The sequence below is a fragment of the Manis javanica genome, chromosome 1, assembly GCF_040802235.1.
Source record: "Manis javanica isolate MJ-LG chromosome 1, MJ_LKY, whole genome shotgun sequence".
Taxonomy (NCBI): domain Eukaryota; kingdom Metazoa; phylum Chordata; class Mammalia; order Pholidota; family Manidae; genus Manis; species Manis javanica.
Window position 1 is genome coordinate 23,355,709 of NC_133156.1, and position 19,939 is coordinate 23,375,647.

The following is a 19,939-nucleotide window of genomic DNA, read 5'->3' on the forward strand; positions in this document are numbered from 1 at the left end:
GGGACAAGCACCATAATTAATTTTTTCTGCCTATGGCGAAAAATGATGAGATATAAACAGTATAGTAAAAACAGAAGAGATGCCATCTTAAGGCTAAGATTTCATTTTAAAAAGCAGAGACTTGAGAAGTAAGATTCCTAACATATTCTCTGGTAATCAGACAATAGCCCAACAGCCTATCTTAAGGCAGGGCAGGAAGTCTTAACTAGTATGTCCCCACTACTTGAAGGTAACCACTATCTTGGAGAAGAACAGGAGAAATAAATTCCTTGTGTTGGGTTTATTTAGCAGAATCAGCTGGAGGACTGATAGAGGAGAGGAGGACATGGTGTCTCTCACCAAAGATAAGCACCTTGAGAAAAGTTAAGCCTATGCCCAACAACCTCTCCCCCTTTGCCCCATTTTTGAAAGCCTTGAAAGCCAGAATCCCCAAACTTTCAGTGTGCCTCCCGAGGACACCCACAACTTTCCTGTCTTTAAGTGCGTACTTTCAAATACAGCTTTCTCACTGCTCAAATTATTGCGGTTTTTCTCTTTGCCATTTCATTTCCAAGTGTTCACTCTTATCTGTGGTTTACTCCAAATAGGTAGGACAGGGTTGCTAAGAGCTCACATTTGGACCTGCATGTTTCCGTCACCTGGGTGACCTGGACGAAACTGCTGTTGTGCCATTTGCTTTTTAGTAACCTGCCTGAAAATCTCCTCTCTTTGGGAAGTTCTCAAAATATAATCTCCTGCCCTCCTGTGCGCCGTGGCTCCCCTAAATCCTGGAGTGGTAGGGGCTAGTCCCCATGCCATGCAGATCCAAGTGGACACAGGATGACAGGTCACCCGGCTTCAGGAGTTGGCAGGAGTATCTGACCTCAGCCGAGAACTTTCCTTCTCTCCTTCCCTCTGCAATTTCCTGTTCTCTGCTGCCAGCAAGGCAGCTGCCATTCCCTGCTGTTCTTGCTTTAGTGAATTCTTTCAACTACACTCGTCTGACCTGTTTGAGAAATCTTTCTGGCCCAGAGTCAAGAACCCTCCCGTGGGGCTGAGGTTTCTTCTAGTGCTTCCCACCTAGCCAGGGGAAGACCTCCCCAGACACAGCTAACGGGCCAACAGTTTTCCTAAGGGTTGTACTGAAACACCATTCTTATGGAAGCAAGACATCCAGGACCCTAAAAAGATCTTTTATGTGGAGAAAAACTCTCCATAAAGGGTATTTGTATTCACGTCACTAGAAAGTTTTGTATAGGAACCCATGACACAGTAATGAGTGTTTTGTGTCCGGTTTCCCAGCAGAGCGTGAACCCTGTGTAAGCCTTCAGGATGGAAACTTTATTTGGGAACAGAGGTTTGGGCCAGATTAATTTTAGGAGTCGACCCAGGCCGCCCCCGGACGGTATCTAAATATGTAGAATCTGCCAGGGACAGGTGACCCAAGCGGGCACGGGGACGTCGGGGGCGGTCGCGGGCCTCCACGGGCAGCGGGAAGGGGCAGGGCCAGGACCTCGCGGCCTCCAGAGGTCCCTCTGCACTCCTCCGCCCTCGAGTCCGAACAACTCTGCGGGAACGGACCCTCGGTACCACCTCCGTGACCCGCCGCCCGACAGGGCGCAAGGCCCGCGAAGGGAAGGCCCGCGAGGGGGCGGAGCAAGACGACCCGACGCAGCTCCCGCCCCCGCGCGGGGGGTCGCAGGCGGCTCGCGCACCCGTCGGCGTCAGAGCGCAGGCGCGAGGCCAGCCTCGCCAACGGCCCTGCGCGCAAGCGCACGCCGCTCGCCGCTCGCCGCCCGCCGCCTATCCGCCGCCGCTTCTTCTCCCGGTCCCTCCAGCCGGCTTCGCCTCAGCCTGCGCTGCGCCCTTCCGGCGTGGGGCGTCGCCGCGTCGCTCCGCTTCCGCACGGCAACCCCGGCGTTCTGGCGGGGCGGTGCCGCCGGAGGAGCCTCAGTGATGGCTGCCTCAGCGTTTTGTTGCCTGCGGTGCTGCAGGGACGGAGGGACGGGGCACGTCCCTCTGAAGGAGATGCCGGCCGTGCAGCTGGACACGCAGCACATGGGTGAGGGCCTCCCCCCGCAGACCCACCTGCACCGCGGCCCGGCGCCCGCCTCCGCCCCGCCCCGCTCCGCGCCCGCCTCCCGCGGCGCGCCGCCGGGGCCCTGGACTTCAATTCGCGGGCCTGCCCGCGCCCACAGGCGTCCGCTGCGAGGAGCTGCGCCGAGGCCGGGCCTGCAGCCGCGGGCCGCCCAGGGTCTCAGGGAGAGACGGCGGCTTGAGAGGTTGACTTTACCGAGACGAGTGTTTCAGAACCGTCAACATCCCTTTGTGCATTGGAAGTTGCAAGTGCAACACAAATTCACCTGTGTTGTTGGATAAGAAAATACATAACTTCTTACAGTGTATGTTTTATTTAGGAACAGATGTTGTCATCGTAAAAAATGGGAGGAGAATATGTGGAACCGGAGGTTGTTTAGCCAGTGCACCTTTGCATCAAAACAAGAGCTACTTTGAATTCAAAATTCAGTCCACAGGTTGGTATGATGGGACTTTACTATTAAAAGTGCTAATTGCTCTCAACAGAGTAGTTTTTAAACATGAAAATTAAGCCTTTTGTTCCACCTCTGTGTGGCCCTGGTGAAGTTCGTTAATTTGGTTAAATTAGGTTCAGTTTTCTCATCTATGGAACGGGATGGTAGGAGCCGCCTGGCACAGGAGCGGTGCGAGTGGAAGTGTTACGACAGGACAGGCGGCATCAGTGCGAGGCGCCAGCGCTGTGCATGACAGCCGGACGCGCTGTTTCATTCGGGCAACACAGAAGGTGTAAAAGTCCTGCTATTTTATCTCAGGATGAAATCAATGTTATGATCCCGATTTTCTCTCTTAGCTTGTGTTAACATACATAGAATGTCTTCTGAAGTCTACTTCCCTTTAAAAAAATCTAGGAAGGTTTTTGAATTGTGTCACAGTCTACTTAAGTGTTACAGTAGTTGCATTTAAAATATGGGAAAATATTTTTTAAAGCTTTGTTATAAAGAAACTCCTAATGAAATAGAGCATGACTAATAATAGGTACCTAATAGGAAACCTAGAGTGGAGTGCATTAATCCTCTTACTTGCAGTCCTCTTACAAGCTTCAATGAAATAAAACATCTTTCTGGGGCTAGATTTCTAAATTATTTTAAAATACTGACTTAAGTGTATGAAATAAATCTGAATCTATCTTGCATTCCATTCTTTTATAAGTTAGCAGCAAAATGTCTCTGGTTACTGTAATCTTCTCAAGTGAACATACCTTTTCTCAAGAGGAGCAAGTATTTTCTTGAGCCTAATATGTAGTACAGATTTTTACGTGAGTTTTCTGTAAAGGATGATAATCCTAGAATGAATGCATTGTTGCAGCATGTAGCATTGGTCTCTCAGTGGAAGTCAGGCAGCTGTGCTACAGTGTACTACAGCCTGCTACAGTCTTTTGGAAAAAGGAGCCTTGAATACTGTCTAGACCTGTTCCATGCAATTAGTATTCTCACCTCTGTGACTTATTAAAGTTGTCCCACTTTGGAGGATAAATTATATTGTGAAGTTTTTTTAGGAAGTCAATACAGTGGAATCCAGACGTAGCTTTTTTTTAATGCTCCCACTCACCAGAAAAATTGACTGACAATGTGGTCTTCAAATTTATCACATTTATAGATTTTCTTGAAACTGAGTTTGATACCTACTGATGAGCAAACCATTTGAGACAAAACTCAGAGCTCTAGGTATTCTATTTTCCTGGTTAGGAGTAGAGATGCTTGCTTTAAAAGTTAGTTTAAGCCAAAAGGTTTTAAACTCACTGACTTAAGCCATCGGATAAGAAAATGATTTTACACTTCATAATTAATTTTCTCCTCTCCATGATACTGGCCAGGTCATATATTATTTTGTCACGTTATAGATGTAAAAACTGAAGACAGTAATTTCCCACTTGTCAGATACAGTTCTTAAAATAGAACCCCAGGCCATTTAAATTCAATGTAGAACTTTATGAAAATATTTTTTAGAGAATTGTAATAATAGCATTTTCTTAAAAAAAATGCTCTTTGCTTTTGTTACCCATTTTGTTTGAATACTTACACTGTTGCAAGAGTTTTACTTGGATTATCTTGCCGTATCTTTCAATAACTTAGTGATGTGAGTTAGAATCCACAGTTCACTGCTGAGGAAGCAGAGGGAGGTTAAGTGATTTACTGAGGACAGACCTAAGTCAGGATTTAAGTGTAGGCAGTACCACTCCAGAGCTCACTGTCTTATCTCTTAGGTTATACTATGTCTGCAGAGAACATGTGTAGAATTACAGTCCTAACCATTCTCTGAGGAGAAATTAAGAAAAATAAACTTTTAAAAATCCAATCAAATGCATTTATTTTAGGATTATCATCCTTTACAGAAAACCCACATAAAAATCTGTACTACATATTATGCCACTTCTTTTAAAAACAATTTACACTGTCTTTTAAAACAACTGCTTTTAGTCATATTTGTATCCTTCAATTTGGGGAGCATTTAAAGTATTATTTTTTTAGGAATCTGGGGTATTGGTGTTGCAACTCAGAAAGTTAACTTGAATCAGATTCCTCTTGGCCGAGATGTGCACAGTTTGGTGATGAGAAATGATGGAGCCTTGTACCACAACAACGAGGAGAAAAACAGGCTGCCAGCAAACAGCCTTCCACAGGAAGGAGACGTGGTGGTGAGTTTTCTTGTGGAGTTGTTTTCCACTGTAAACTACTAAACGAAGTGCCTTTAGTATTTATAGTTTTGTCTGGGAGTTTGTGGTTTGAATTCCAAAGCGCTGGGATTGGTTCTAATTAGGTGTTACATTTTCCTATGAGAGCACTTGATGTAGATACTATACCTTACTTAATTGCCTTCTTTCTAGAACTGTGCTGGCCAGGAAAATCGGTGTTAAGTCCTTACTTCTGTTCAGGGGATTGATGACAGGTTGCCTACTGATTAACATTTCCTGCTTCTCTACAACCTGATAAATATTGGCCCACAATTTAAAAGTTTTCTGAACCTTATGTTGGAAAATAATTAGGTATTTCTGCAGCTGGTGACCTCTTAAAGAAATTTTGCCACTTATTATTTGTTACGAACTTGTCTTAAAGAATTACAGCATTTGTAATTATAGATCTGCTTTGGTTATGTAACTGTATTCCTATTATGTTAATATGTGTGCGCAATTTAGTTAGTAATTTAAAACCTATACATGCTTAAGTTACTCTACAGGAAGATATGTCAAAGAAATAATCAATCCTCCCATGCTAACCTTTTCAAACAATATGGCTTCTCTCTCACTTACCAACTTTACATCTCCCTGTATGGCCCCAGAAGATGACTGGTTAGCCAGAGACGGGTAAGATTCCTCAAGGGAGGAACAACCTAAGACAGGCACAGTCGCAGGGGGGCCATCGGGTGAGAAATTGGGGATCAACAGTGGTGAAGCTTAGAACCTCACACCCCCTGTTTTGAGAGAAATCTTCTGCATCCGTGGATGTTTTAATGCCCTTGTCTAGCTTGGATTAACACATAGTCTACAGGCACACACCTGATCATCTACAATTGCTCTTTTACAACACTAAACTATGTTTTCTACCTTTATCTTGCATCTACCTACCACTTCAGCATTTTATTAAAAATAAAAATAATAATAATAAAGGGAGAAATGTGGGATCTACATATAAATCAAGTAAAAAAAACAAACGAATATTCATATTTGACCTGATTGTTTAAAGTTCATAATGTATGATCAAAACCGAAAGTTTCTGTGATGACTGCCCTTGTACTGTTCACCATGTAAGAATTTATTCACTATGTAAGAATTGGTTCACCATGTAAGACCTTGTTCGTTATGCTTCAGAAGATTGAAGACTGACAAGAATTAGGCTTGAGATGGATTAATGATTGTGCATTGATCATTGACACCCCTATACAGAATTTTATTGTTGTTAACCATTTGATCAATAAATATGAGAGGTGCCCTCTCAAAAAAAAAAAAAAGAATTACAGCATTTTATTAGGAGTGTTGGTCCTTGTTAAACTTAATAGACTTCTTTCACTTAAAAAATTTCAAAGAACTGGTCTCAAAATCCTAAGGTTTGATGGTAGAAAGGTTTTTTGGAAAGCAGGGCATAGAAAGAGTCAGATATTATTAAGACTGCTGTATTTTTATTCCCCCAAAATACTAAGTCTTTACCAAAGCCACTATTTGCAAATGTCATCCAGAGATACTGTTCTGTCTTTTCCACATACTTTTCATATGGTGTCCAAGAACCTCATACACTGAGTTCAGGTGGTTAGCTATTGTTTGAGAGCAGAGCCTTGGGTCTCCTTGAGCAAAGGTTCCCTTATACACAGAACTTTGGGTTCTTGGCTCTGGTACCAAGTTGAAAGGAATCTGTATGTAATGATGGAAGTTTCTAATAATAAGATGATACAGATAAGGTAAATCTAGGTTTTTGAGTTAAAAAAATACACAGTATTTTGGAGAGTGAAGAAAAGATGTAGAAATTAAGATCTTAAAATTATGCTCTGATCTCTTTTCTGCAATTTAAAAAATATGACAAACAGTTTTTCACTTAGTAAATTATTGAAAGTAATTTTTTTCTAAATTGACTAATGTAAAAAAGAGATGACTGGCATTAACCAATGTTAATATCTACTTTTCCCTCCTCCTCTTTACTTAACATTGGCTCTGTACTTGTAGATTATTGCCAGGTGTCCATAGTCTAGAACAGCTTTTTTAAACGGTTATTTCTGGAAAGAGAATCTTGAGGTCAGGTTGCTGCTATCAGCTCGTTCACACTGAAAGATGACACCTGAACGTAAGGAAGCATAGTCGGTAACAAGTGTTTTTCTTCACTGATGTGTTGACCTTCTGTGCCTTCCTGTCGCGTTCAGAGATGACTGATACCACAAATGAGCAGATTTAAGAATGTTATCTTAAGAGAAAAAAGTCTCTCTGCATTATTAAATTGGACTTTGAGTTTCATATCCATTCTGATAAAAGGAGGACTAACAAAGATGAAACATGGAGAATCCAGAAAAGTAAAACATTACCCTAGCTTATGAACTTTATCTTCCGAGTTAAAACATGTCAGAAAAAAATTTGGCCAAATGCTGACAGTGGCATAGGGAAAGTAGAATAGATTATAAAACAGGAAAAATATTCTCATGTGTAGAATTTCAGTCGTAACCATTCTCTGAGGAGAAATCAAGAAAAATAAACTTTAAAAATCCGACCAAATGATTATATTTATACAATAATCATACGGTATCCATAGGGCCTACTACAACACTAGGAAGGCATGGCTAAAACAACTTACACTTACTTTGTCCTTTCATGTATAGTTTTGACAAGTGCAAATAACATTTCAAAGTTGCATTTCATTTTAATTTCAGAGTTTTATAAACATTCTACGTAATAATAATAACAACAAACACTTCTTTAGCATTCATTATTGGCCGGGCACTGTTTTAAGTGCCTGACAAGGATTAAATTGTTTAACCTTACTAGTGACCCTATGAAAAGGTAGTAGTATTATCACCAATTTAGTTTAGGAAGAATTTAGTCACTTCTTGTATGGGATGATCCCAGATTTGTAACATAGGCAGTCTATTTTCAGAGTCTGTTCACTGTTTAAACCTACAAGCAATTATTGGTAAGTGCATAGAACACATCAGATTTGTTGGACATTTTGGTGCAATCAAACCTATTTTCTAGATCATATAAAAGTACAGAATTAAGTTAGAAAATACTTGATGTAAACTCTGCTGATGGAGGGTGTGGGCCTTCTCATTTCTCTCCTCACTGCTTTCTTTGGTGCTGGGATTTTGCTGTTAAGCTGGAGGGTTGCGTTTAAAACTTGCTTGTATTAGGGTGTGCTGTCACCAGGTGATGAGGGGGGCCTGGATTACAGCCCTACTGGTCTGAACTGCTAGATTTCTTGTCCTATAAAGAAAGTGACACACTTTGTTGTTTATGTAATTATGGTTTTGTTTTTATAAATGTAAACAGATCTCTTGATTAAATTAGCTAATACCAACCATCAGTTAGCTTTATTTTTCTATTTTTAAGTACATAAACCAAAATGATACAAAAGAAGGCTGTTTATTTTTCTCAATATTCCTTGACTATTAATAAATCATTCTCTAACCCTGGCTTTGCTAAGACCTGAGGAGAATCTTTTTTTTTTTTTTTTTAAGTTTATGGATGCTTTTATTGAAGAACAGTTGGCATACAGTATCATATTGCTTTCAATTATATGACATGGTGACTTCATATTTCTATACATTTTTAAATGTTCAACCAAGCTACTGTAGTTACTCTCTTTCAATATAGATGTTACAGAAATATTGACTATTTTCTGTATGCGGTACTGTCATCCATGTGACTAATTTTTTTTTTTTTTGAGAGGGCATCTCTCATATTTATTGATCAAGTGGTTGTTAACAACAATAAAATTCTGTATAGGGGGGTCAATGCTCAATGTACAATCATTAATCCATCTCAAGCCTAATTCTCGTCAGTCTCCAATCTTCTGAAGCATAACGAACAAGTTCTTACATAGTAAATGAGTTCTTACATGGTGAACAGTACAAGGGCAGTCATCACAGAAACTTTTGGTTTTGACCACGCATTATGAACTATAAACAATCAGGTCAAATATGAATATTCATTTAATTTTTATACTTGATTTATATGTGGATCCCACATTTCGAGGAGAATCTTTTATATAGCCCTTAACACGTTGATTTTTCTGGGCCTGTGCTTTCTTAACCAGAGCATGAAGGAGTTAAGGTTTAGAGAATCTCTAAGATCTTTTCTTTTTACCTCCCCAAACCCTGTAAGTTGATGATTTATCCAGTCAGAAATCCTTAAAGTGGTTACTTCTTGGTCTGCGATGATTTCTGTGTAGAAGATTTCTGCTGTTACCTCTTCAAAGGAAACTTCTCTTTTGGTAATTAGGAACTATTGTGTACAGTTTTAAAGAAAGGTAGTGTGGTGTGGCAATTAAGCTTATGTGTTCTGAAACGTTCCGGCCTGGGCTTAAATCCCAGTTCTGCCACTTTGTAGCCCATGTAACCTTTGGGAAGTTACTGAACCTCTCTGTGCTTCAGCAACCTCATCTGTAAAATGGGGATAAAATTAATATCTATCTTGTGAAGATTAAATTTGAAGTGTCTAGAATAGTCCATGTCACGTTAACACAGGCTAAGTGTTTTCCAGCATTTTAGCCATAATATTCATTATTACTGTTGTGATTTTTGTATCATAACGTACAAAGTAATATATTTTTATTCTGCTTTCTTTAAAATTTTTGAGCCGTTATTTTTCTGTTTTTTAACTTGGTATTAATTAGCAATTATATTCAGTCACAAACATCAGCTTTACTTTTGTAATGCACTTCACATATTTGAAACCAAGGTAGAGATACAGAAATGTCTGATTTCTTTTTGGAAATAAGTTGTTAAAAGACACTTCTTCACAACTTGAAAACAGTGATACCAGGCAGTGAGCCCTAATGCTGAAAACTTTATTGTTCTTTCCACTTAAGATAAATTCTATAGAGGGAGCAGCTCTGTGTATGAGTTTAAAAGGCCTCTCGTTCACGGTATGCAGCACTGTGCATTGTCTTAATAGTCAGAATGTAACATTCAGCTCATCTGAATTAGTACTATGATTTAAACTGTTCTCGGTTATTTTACACCTAATAGGCACTTTAGAGATTTTACCTAATTCCACCCCCCCCATATAATAATCACCGCTAGTTACTTTTAGCTCAGTTCACATAGAACTACTGAATTGTAAACCTTTAATGGAAACTATTGTGACCCTTTGCTTAGTTTTTTGTGTATCCATGCTTCCCAGTGAGTACTTCCTGACTATTTAGGTTTTAAGGGACACTTACGTCTGTAGCCTTTTTAATATTTTCTTTCCTTTCTAGGGTATTACATATGACCATGTAGAACTGAATGTATATTTGAATGGAAAAAACATGCATTGCCCAGCATCAGGCATACGAGGGACAGTGTACCCAGTTGTGTATGGTAAGCAAGAGTATTTCTACATATTGTTAGACATGTGTGAACTTCTGCTTGGCATTTCCATTTACTTTATAGCTAGCCTTCAGAAGTCTGGACAAGACAATAGGAACCTTTCATATGAAATGTGCCCATTAGGAAATCACAGCCTCACTTTGTAGAAATAAGGACAATTTTTATTCCCATATATTTGAAAAAAAACTTGCCAAATACAATGATTATATTTAGATATGCAATAACTGTATGCTCTTTTTTTAAAAATCATGTAGTCTTCTATTCAAGATAGTTCCTGAAAGCTTTACTGAATTTACAAGGATCTTTCTGCCATTTGTCAGAGAGGATTAGGTGACCAGGAAATATAACTGTAAAGGATATTTTGGAACTAGGGTGGGAATTTTACTTAGGTTGAGCATAAATTACCTTTATAAAATTACCTAAGTGTTAAAAACTCTTCTGAGGGAAATTGTGACTTAGAACAGTTTTATACTGATTGATTGGCTTTTGACAGCCCTGTATGTATAAGTACTACAGTTTCTGGCCTGTGATTTGTGTCCCTCTGAGAACTAGTTTCCTTAAGAAATAACTATACCATTTAATTACTTCTATTTTTGTTATAAAAAATATCAAGAATGTATAGAGGTGTAGAGAATAGTGTTATGAACCTTCATGTTCCCATTAGCCAGCTTTAAACAATCACCAGCTAGGAGCCAATCAGGTTTCATCTACCTCCTAACCCTGTTCATCACCTTCCTTGCTTGAATTATTTTGAGGTAAATGCCTGACATTAAATCATTTTATTCATGAATGTTTATGTGTATCTCTAAAAGTAAGGTGTCTCTCTTTATAAGAAATAACAAACGTAAGCACAGTGCCTTTATCATCCTGCTTTATTTTTTCATTTGATATTTCAACTTTAAATTAAATCAGCTTTAACTCGATAGATGTGTGAATTTTCTGCCTGTAGTTTAAGTAACGCTAAAAACTTTCTCTCATTTTTTTACTCTAAGTTCTAAGATTTGAGCCATAATAAAAACTAATTATTTTTATAGTAAGTTGCTAGAAATACAGTACTGTTAATGACAGCAGATTATTTGGGATGTCAGAAGAGTATACAGATAACAAATATAGATATTTTATAGTATAATAGCAATCAAAGGCTGTGGTTTCCTTTTCAGTCAAGATTTTCACTAGTCTTTTTTCCTAAAAATAATTTTTCAGTGATTTTTTTAATTTTTTAATTTTTTTGAAGAACATTATTTCACTAGGCTCTCCCCTACCCCAAGTCCCCCCCCACAAACTCCATTACAGTCACTGTCCATCAGCATAGCAAGACGCTGTAGAATCACTGCTTGTCTTCTCTGTGTTGCAAAGCCCTCCCCTTTCCCCCACCCCCCACATTAACTTTTCAGTGATTTTATCTTCTGTGTTTTTGCATGTATAAGTGTAATTTTTAATTCAGGTTAGTTTTCCTTTACTTAAGTAAATGGAAATTCACCCTAATAATTGAAGTAGTTTAGTCTGAGAAATGCAAAGAACACCAGCATGACTGAATTAGACAAATGAGCAAAGAAAAGTATTCTAAACTGTCACTTTGATTAAGCATTATTTTTAATGTAGTAACATTACAGATAGTAAATTACGTATAGTATACTACATATCTTGAAATTGGTAAATCAGTCTAATTAAATCAAATATTTTAGTAGTCTGATACTATCAAAGGTGAAAATAAAACTTTCCCCTCACTTCTTGTCCTCCCTGCCATCCCTAGTTCTAGACCCACCCAAGTCATTTATTTGGTCAGTTCTTTCACTCAACCTAGGGAGAGAAAAAACTTAACACTGAAGAAAAGTGGTGTCACAAAGTTATGACTTCTAGCCTGACCAAAGCTCTCAGTATTTTTTGGCAATTCTTTTACATCTCTGCACATTCTAGACCGTGGCTGCCCCTTGAATTCCCTACTCTGTCTCCATGGATGACCTTACCTTCTAGTTTAAAAACAGGCTGTGCGTAGGGAGCTCCAGCTTCCTCCACTCCCCTCCTGAAGCTTCTCTAGGTTAACTTCTGTCTTGCCTTCTTTCTGTCCCATCTTTGAGGAAGTGGTACCCTTTGTGTTAAAAAACTCTGTCTGTAGTCTGGATTTCAAAATCCTCAGTTCTGGGAGTTCACTTTGTCAGTTATTTCATCTACATCCCTGGTCACCAATCTTTCTTTTCAGTGCCTATAAACTTTCTGAGAAAGTCTCAGCCCAAAAAACTCTCCCTTATACTTCAACCCCTCACTAGCCCTGTGTTTACTTTCTCTCTATGGCCCCTTTTTTACAGAACAGGCTACCCCAGTGTCCTTACTGTATCATCCATCCATTCTCCTGCTTTCACCACTCCACTGAAACCACCCTTGTTAAAATCACTAATGACTACATGAATGTCAAATCTAGTACTTAGCTTTTTTTCGTGCATTTATTATGAAATATAAAATACTTAGTAATTACATTGAATGTATATTTGCAGTTTAACAAATAGCTATAAAATAAACATGTGTCATTATCACAGTCAATATAATTAATATATTCAACACCTCCTAAAAGTTCCTGCTCCCGTATCCTTCTTGCTTACCTTCCTCCAACCAAGCCCCAACCAGGCAACCACTGATCTGCTTTCTATGAGTACAGATTATCTGTAGATCATTTTTTGGTTTGGCTTCTTTCACTCAGCACAAGTATTATAAGATTCATCCATGTGTCATGTATTGATCATTCGTTCATTTTTACTGCCAGGTAACATGTAGTTCATTCTGCGGTCAAATTACAGTTTGCTTTTCTATTCACATGCTAATGTCTTTCTAGTTTTTGACCATTACAAATAAAGCTGTTATATGCATTCACATGTAGGTCTTTGTACAGATACACACATTCATTTCTCTTCAGTAAATGCTGGTTAAAACACATTGAAGCTGAATAAGGCCTAGTTAATAGTCTAGTGAACAGTACTGTGTCAGTGTCAGTTTTCTGACTGTAGTTACATGAGATCTTATCCCTGGGGGAAGCCGGATGAAGGATACACAGGACTCTATTATTTCTGAACTTCTCAAAATAAGTTTTTTCAAAATAAGTCATTTAAAAAAAAGTAATTCGGTTAATGTATAAAACTGAGAAAATACAGATAAGCAAATGAGGAACAAAATTGAAATCACCAGTATTCACATCATCTAGAAATAATTATTAATAATATTTTGGTGTATATGCTTTCACTGTTTTTGATAGATACTGTGGATATTTTTACACAGTAGAATCACGTTTCGTAACCTGGACAGCAGATATATTTATTCTTGTTATTAATATTGTGTTTGATAGTTACATATTCATTCAGACTAAGGTGTTTTCTTCTAATTTATTTTCTTTCTTTTTCTGTTTCTAGTTGATGACAGTGCAATTTTGGATTGCCAGTTCAGTGAATTTTATCATACTCCTCCACCTGGTTTTGAGAAAATATTATTTGAACAGCAGATCTTCTAAAATGTGTTTGTTTTGAAACTTGTATTTCTGTACTTTGAAAAGTGTTTACTGTTTAATAAAGCTTTACCTGATCTATAGATAAAAATATATTCTTAAACATATGCTTGTTAATGTTGTGGAAGGAACCAGTGTATTCAGGATAGCACCTGAAGTTGTAATTAAAAACACCTAATGTTTTGTGATATGAAATCAGCATTTTGGGTAGTTTATTTAAATCTTATTTAAATAAAAAAAACTATGGGTTTAATTAACAGTATTAAGTGGAAATATGTATACAGATATTTAAAGAGAATCTCTCTTACATAAAGTACTTGTTTTTATAGAAGTGTAGAGTTGGGCAGTTTATTTTTGTCACTCTGATGTCTAGCCTTCATCAAGTATTTTAAGTCTGCAGTCCAATAGCTTTGTGTCTTTGTCCTTTTTATATAGAGTGTAATAAAGTGACAGAAGATACAGTATTGACAACCTCATTTTTGATGATTCATTTACTGTAAAATACACCACTTTTTCAACTTTAAATTGCTGATTTTGTTTGTATGTCATTGCTTTTGATTGTCTTTGTAAAAAGAGATAAATGTTTTAGTAATTATCAGCATTTTTTTGAAGACCATCTTGCTGTGTTACTTCAGTACCAGGCTGAGTAGTGGTTGATGGGTGACGCAGAGTACACTGCCAGACATTTAGAATCGTAGAATGCTTTCAGTTTACATGTAAAGGAGACTATCCTTTTAAGGACTTATTTAAGTGTGTGTTTTTCTGTAAACAATAATAAAATAGTAGTAATTAAGGAATATTTAGTACTGTATTAAACACATTTTGTTGATTATATAGTGAACTTTATCCTTGATTAGTTCAGAGACAAGTGACTCCTCTCCATGACCCTGAGCCTTGTCTGGTATTCATTAATAGTCCCTGTCCTGTAGTTAACCCTACGAACCTGAATCAACACTGTATACATCTTTGGTACAATCTCCTTTTCTGATGAGTTAGCCAGGGATGCATACATTCACTCCTTCATCAACAAGAAGTGGCATGGTGTATGATTTTATATCTGAATTGTAGTTCTTCCATGTGATCCCATGATCTCCTCAGGTGAGTTTCTTGGTCTCTCAGCCCAGGTTCCCCATTTATAAAAGGGTATCTCACTTGCTTGGTAAGTTTCGGTAACTAGAAAAATGAAGAGTGATACATGTATAAGACCTCAACTATCAGAGGCATTTACTGCATGTATGTAGCTCCCTTGCTGACTAAAGCAGTGGTTTCCATGATGTCAGCAGGCAGCGTCAGCACCACCTGGGAATGATTTGGAAGTGGACTTGGGGCCTTGCCTCAGACCCACAGAATCAGAAGCTGCTGGGAACAGCACCCCATGGACAATTTGTGTGGACGAGTTTCCTCAGGTGATTTCCGATACAAGTTCAAGGGAGAGGATTTGAGAATAATTGCATATGCTATAAGTTTCCTAAGGATTTAAGGTAGACTATATTTATACATAGGCAAGAGATTCCTGTGTATATATAGCTTATTTGGTAGACACAAATGGGACACAATGTGCTTCGAAAACATCTCTAGATAGAATTGAGTAACATTTACATAAATCCCAAATTTTACCTCTGAAGTTACATAGAATTGAACAAAACTATGTATTATGTATTTTTGTCTGACTTTCTGTCATAGTAGTTTTAATTCATAAAGAAATGCTTAACTTGGGAAATCAAACTGAAATTACCGGTCTCTTATTTTTTTTTAAAAACCTGGCCCCTTTTATCATCATACTCTTTTCCAAGACTGTCCTTTCTGCTTCTAATCATACAGAATAGGCACAGTACTAAAAAGGATATATGCTTTGTGTCCATGGTGACAGCTTGATGAAGTCCATATGTGTTTTTCATCTATAGGTATCAAATTCCCCATTGGAAAAGTACTCCAAAAAACCTGTAACTGCAGTCTAATCTTGAGAAAAACTGACAAATTCTAGTAGAGGGGCACTCTACCAAAAAACCTAGGAAATACTGCTGTCAAAGTCCTTAAAAACCAGGGAAGCTGTTTCCCTGACTTAAAAAGTCAGGGAAGCTGCCCCATCCAAAAGGAGCCTAACAGACATGACAAGTGAATGAATTGTGGGAGCCAGGAACAGGAAGAAGATAGGTAAAAACTAAGGAGATGTGAATGAACTATGGGCTTAATAATGATGTATCAATATTCCTTTATTAATGGTAACAAGTGTATCATAACTAAGACGTTAAGGAGAGAGGTTAGAGGGGATGTATAGAAGAAACTACTATCTTCTCAATTTTTCTGTAAACCTAAACCGTTCAAAAATTTTTTTTAATTCCATTGAGCTTGGAGAAACCTAGAAATAAAAGTCTTTCATGAAGCCACTAGATTATAAGTAAAATACAGTATATACACAAAACTTAATATCTATAATTGCTAAATAGAGATGTAGATGAGATACAAAACATTTTAGCAGAGACCTGCATTTGTTTCTAGCTGAAAATATTGTTCACTGGTTTGAGTCTATATATTGCAAAAATACATCTGTTCAGACTAGTGTACTTTTTCATACTCAGACTGAAATTCAATGATTAATTATCCATGTTATTTCAGTGATTAAAATATTGCAAGAGATTTGTAATGTGAGATATGTGAAAATGAAAATGTCAGTTTTACATATAAAAATCAGAAACTAATACTTTGGCTTTTTTTTGCCTTTGACTCATCAGTTAATTTTATTTGAGTATTTGTGCAAGTTGGATTACAAACTAAGTTAGTTTAGAAGTTTACTGTAAAGAATAATTTGAATTAAAGCCTTTCTAAATCAACAAAAATAGACATGCATGATATTGTTGGTTATGTCTCCTTTTTTTACTATGTGTTTGCTTCTTAGTGTAAGTCTAGATAAGGACCAGCAAAGGTATAGCTGAAAATTTTGGACAAATCTTGATAAAACACAACTTCTTTTAAATAATGGCAAAAGCACTAGATAGGATTATCATATAGTGCTGATATGTGATACTAGATACATGAAAAAAAAATTTGTAATAAAAACTTTATAATTTCTCTGAACAGAGATATACACAAGCATCATACTCATAAATGGAACATAATCAACTACACTTATTTTAATTTGTGTTTTTTATGCAACCTTGTGTGGGACTACTGTTGGGAGCTAATTGGGCTCTTCATGTGAATGAGTGGATATACAAAAGAATGAACTATTCTTCCATTTGCTGAATACTATGTAAGACTCACTTTCAACTTGTTCTTTAATAATGGTTCACAGTATTACATAGCGGGTATATATTAGCAGTATAAATGAAATCACACACCATCCATCCAAGTGCTGTATAGAAATTTAAATGAAAAATTGTCTCAGTATTGGCTGAAACTACCAGATTGTTAACTAGGTAAAGGTGAATTTTGCATCATAAAATGTAAAAAGCTGCAGTACAATCATAACTCATTTAATTATAGGCTACGGTGTGCTTCATGACAATTTATTTTAAAGGATTCAGAAATTTTAGTCCATGCCATGCCGGGCACCAGTACAAGCCTAGTCCCCAGACCTAGGGAAATAGTTCTGAGTGAAGCTGCAAGTGGAGTAGAGCAGTTCTAGTAGACAGCGCAACTCAAAAGGACAGTGATAAGCCAGTGGAACAAAGCTATTGAGGGTCTGCTTAATTAATCCAGGAATGATTGATTGAATAATCTGAGAAGACTGGGAGTGTTAGAATGTTAAATCCAGTGGGCTACTGAAGCCAGGATGACTTGTGAAATGCTAAGTCATCATATGGAGACCACAAATAAAGCCAAAAAATATAGATTTGTGTGTGATTGTCACAAATGTGTTTTAGGGAAGATAATCACAAGTGTGTTTCAGATATGTGATCATTAATTGCTTGAAAAAAATTTCTGGATCTATCCTCTGTTGACCTGGAGCCAGAATTATTTGGAAGGTATAGGGAAACATTTCAGTTTAAGACAGGAAAGAACTGTCCTGTTAGTTCACTGCTGAAATTGCTGCTTTGCTAAGAAAGGAATTTCTGGTCTCTGGTTTGTTGTAACCATTGTTCTAAACTGTAAGTTTTATTATTCAGGTATGGAGTGCCCACAGATCAGGGGATGACTGCTCTTGAAGAAGACAGATTGTTATGGTCCCCAAGGGGATAGCATGGCATGAACATTTATCACAGTGGTTTCCATGGGCAAGGTGGGGTAAGCATCTTTAGGACTGGCTAGTTTGAATTGTTTCAGCAGGCTGTGGGCCTATGAGTTTGTCCCAAGTTGCTGGTACCTGCCCTGGGTGTTCAGGATGGGATACTACACTAGAGTGTGAGGGCTGGGTGGTGGTAGGGATTCTGGATCAGCTGGTTTGCAAATGAAAGGGGAGAGTTGTTTGCTTTCTCCAGGGATTGGCTAACCTAGGTGGGGTAGGCCCTCTTCTCTTAAGGCCCCAGATGTCAAAGCATCAAAAATATGAAATAAAATGTAATTAATACAACTTGTTTGTAATACAACTGGGTTAGATGACTATTCTAGAGATCTCATAAATAGGGGTCCTGCTTGGTTAGAGGCTGAACTAGATATTTTGTAAAACTATGATTCTGATTCGTTCAGACTGTTGCTAAATCACCAAACATGCTTAACTGAACAAAATGAAATGGGATGTGCAGGATCTCTAGGAATCTCTGCAAGGATTTGTCATATTAAATTTGTATTTGTTTTAGAAAGGTGAGATGACAGTAAAATTTATGTAGAAATGTAGTGCTGTCTCAGCAGGGTATAAAATGAAGTTCTTTCACAATTTTGTGACTTACGTGATGAACAAGAAACTTAGATTTGGGAATAAATGGTGAAAACTATGGTCATCATGTCTCCTGGGTATCACTCAAGCTCAGAAAGAGAGCTCTCTAGCCACTTTGTGTTCACTGTGGTCACCATCAAAATATCTATAAAATGCTATTATTAGGAAAGGTTTTGAAAGTTAAGCAGAGAAAACTTACCAATCATTATAAACAAAACTCAGACCATGTCTTTCTTTACCGATATATCATTTAATTGCTGAATTCCAAGTGGAAAGGTGGGTTGAAAGCTCAGGGAAGAATAGCAAAGGTGATGAAGAGGAGGCCTGCCGTTCTGAGGTCAGCACAGAAGAAGAATGTTACCTGAGTCTGTGAAATCCTGGTGAGTGTGGATGAGCAGCGTGAACGTGGACTTGCTGATGAAATCCCTGAATGCTGATAAGGCATCAACCCTTGAAACTTAGAATAAGGAATATTTAGAGGCTGAAAACTTTATTTTCATGCTGTGTAATAAACAGGGATTGTTCCACCCAGAGGTGATAAAGGAAGACATAGTTTAGAAACTGAGTTAAGCAAGGCGTAATCTTGGGGAACATTTGTGCAAATCCTCCCTTTATACTTGGGGAAAGTGGGCCAGGAGAGATTAGGTATCTTGACTAAGGTGACATAGCAAAATCTGCAACCCAAATCGGGATGGGCTCAGGGCGGGGGAGGAAAGCTGGGTTTTCCATTTGTCTGACAGCTGCTGGGTCTGATGCTGTCATGTGCATCTCAGCTCACTTTTCCATTAAATCTCCGAGGTACCTGAAGGATCAGCACTGATATTACAGGAGTTGCAACTGAACAAATATCCATGTTTTTTAAACAAGCTCAAAAAATGTTTAAAACTGAAACTGCTGCCACTAATATCTAGCTGTGTTTCCACCTTTCTGTGTGGTTACACCTTAAATCTTTCCTGTATTAAGAGCCTTTCCTGAAATCTCCTGACGGGCTCTGTTTGGTTAATTCATTATTCTCCTCTGCCATCAGGGATCTGGGGAAATCCAGCAAGGCCAGCTTGCCAGTCAACAATGGCGTGACCCAGATTAGGTCTTCTTCAGTTGATAAACAGGAAGAGTCTTAGCCTCAGCTGGTAGTACACCTTAGACTGCAGTGAACCCACTGTTTGCTCATGAGGCATGTTTTTGACTCTGGTATAATGCAGGCATCAGCTGTCAGTTCATTTTGAGTTTAAAAAATGGGCTAAGATTCAGGAATTTTTTTTACACCCTTCGAAAATGATCACAAAGGTATTATCTTTGACTCTTACATACTCAGGAAGATTTGTAAATGTCTTCCCTTTCTAAACCTGGCCATTTCTGTGCCTTTATGATAACCAGTGGGAAGGAAAAGTATTGCCCATCAGCACTTAGTGCTGAAATATGACTCAGCAAATCATCCTCAGTTGAATGATTCATTTCTAAGTCTCCTCAATTCATTTGGATGATATTACATCATATGTGCACAACTGCAGGGGTAACTAGGTATTATTTATTAAGCATTTATTATGTACCATGCT

The 19,939-nt window shown here is 38.1% G+C and overlaps 1 protein-coding gene across 2 annotated transcripts; it reads left to right on the forward strand.

The window, feature by feature from the left end:
• Nucleotides 1-1,703: 1,703 nt before the first annotated feature.
• On the forward strand, nt 1,704-14,171 carry SPRYD7 (SPRY domain containing 7). 2 transcript variants are annotated; one of them, XM_073230226.1, is made up of 5 exons: nt 1,704-2,041; nt 2,403-2,513; nt 4,545-4,711; nt 9,969-10,071; nt 13,479-14,171. In XM_073230226.1, the coding sequence occupies exons 1-5, from the start codon at nt 1,936-1,938 to the stop codon at nt 13,574-13,576; spliced, it is 585 nt and encodes a 194-aa protein (XP_073086327.1). In that variant the 5' UTR covers nt 1,704-1,935; the 3' UTR covers nt 13,577-14,171. The 2 variants fall into 2 exon arrangements, with proteins under 2 accessions (XP_073086327.1, XP_036867388.1); XM_037011493.2 differs by having other exon boundaries at nt 1,709-2,041; nt 2,397-2,513.
• The last annotated feature ends 5,768 nt before the right edge of the window (nt 14,172-19,939 follow it).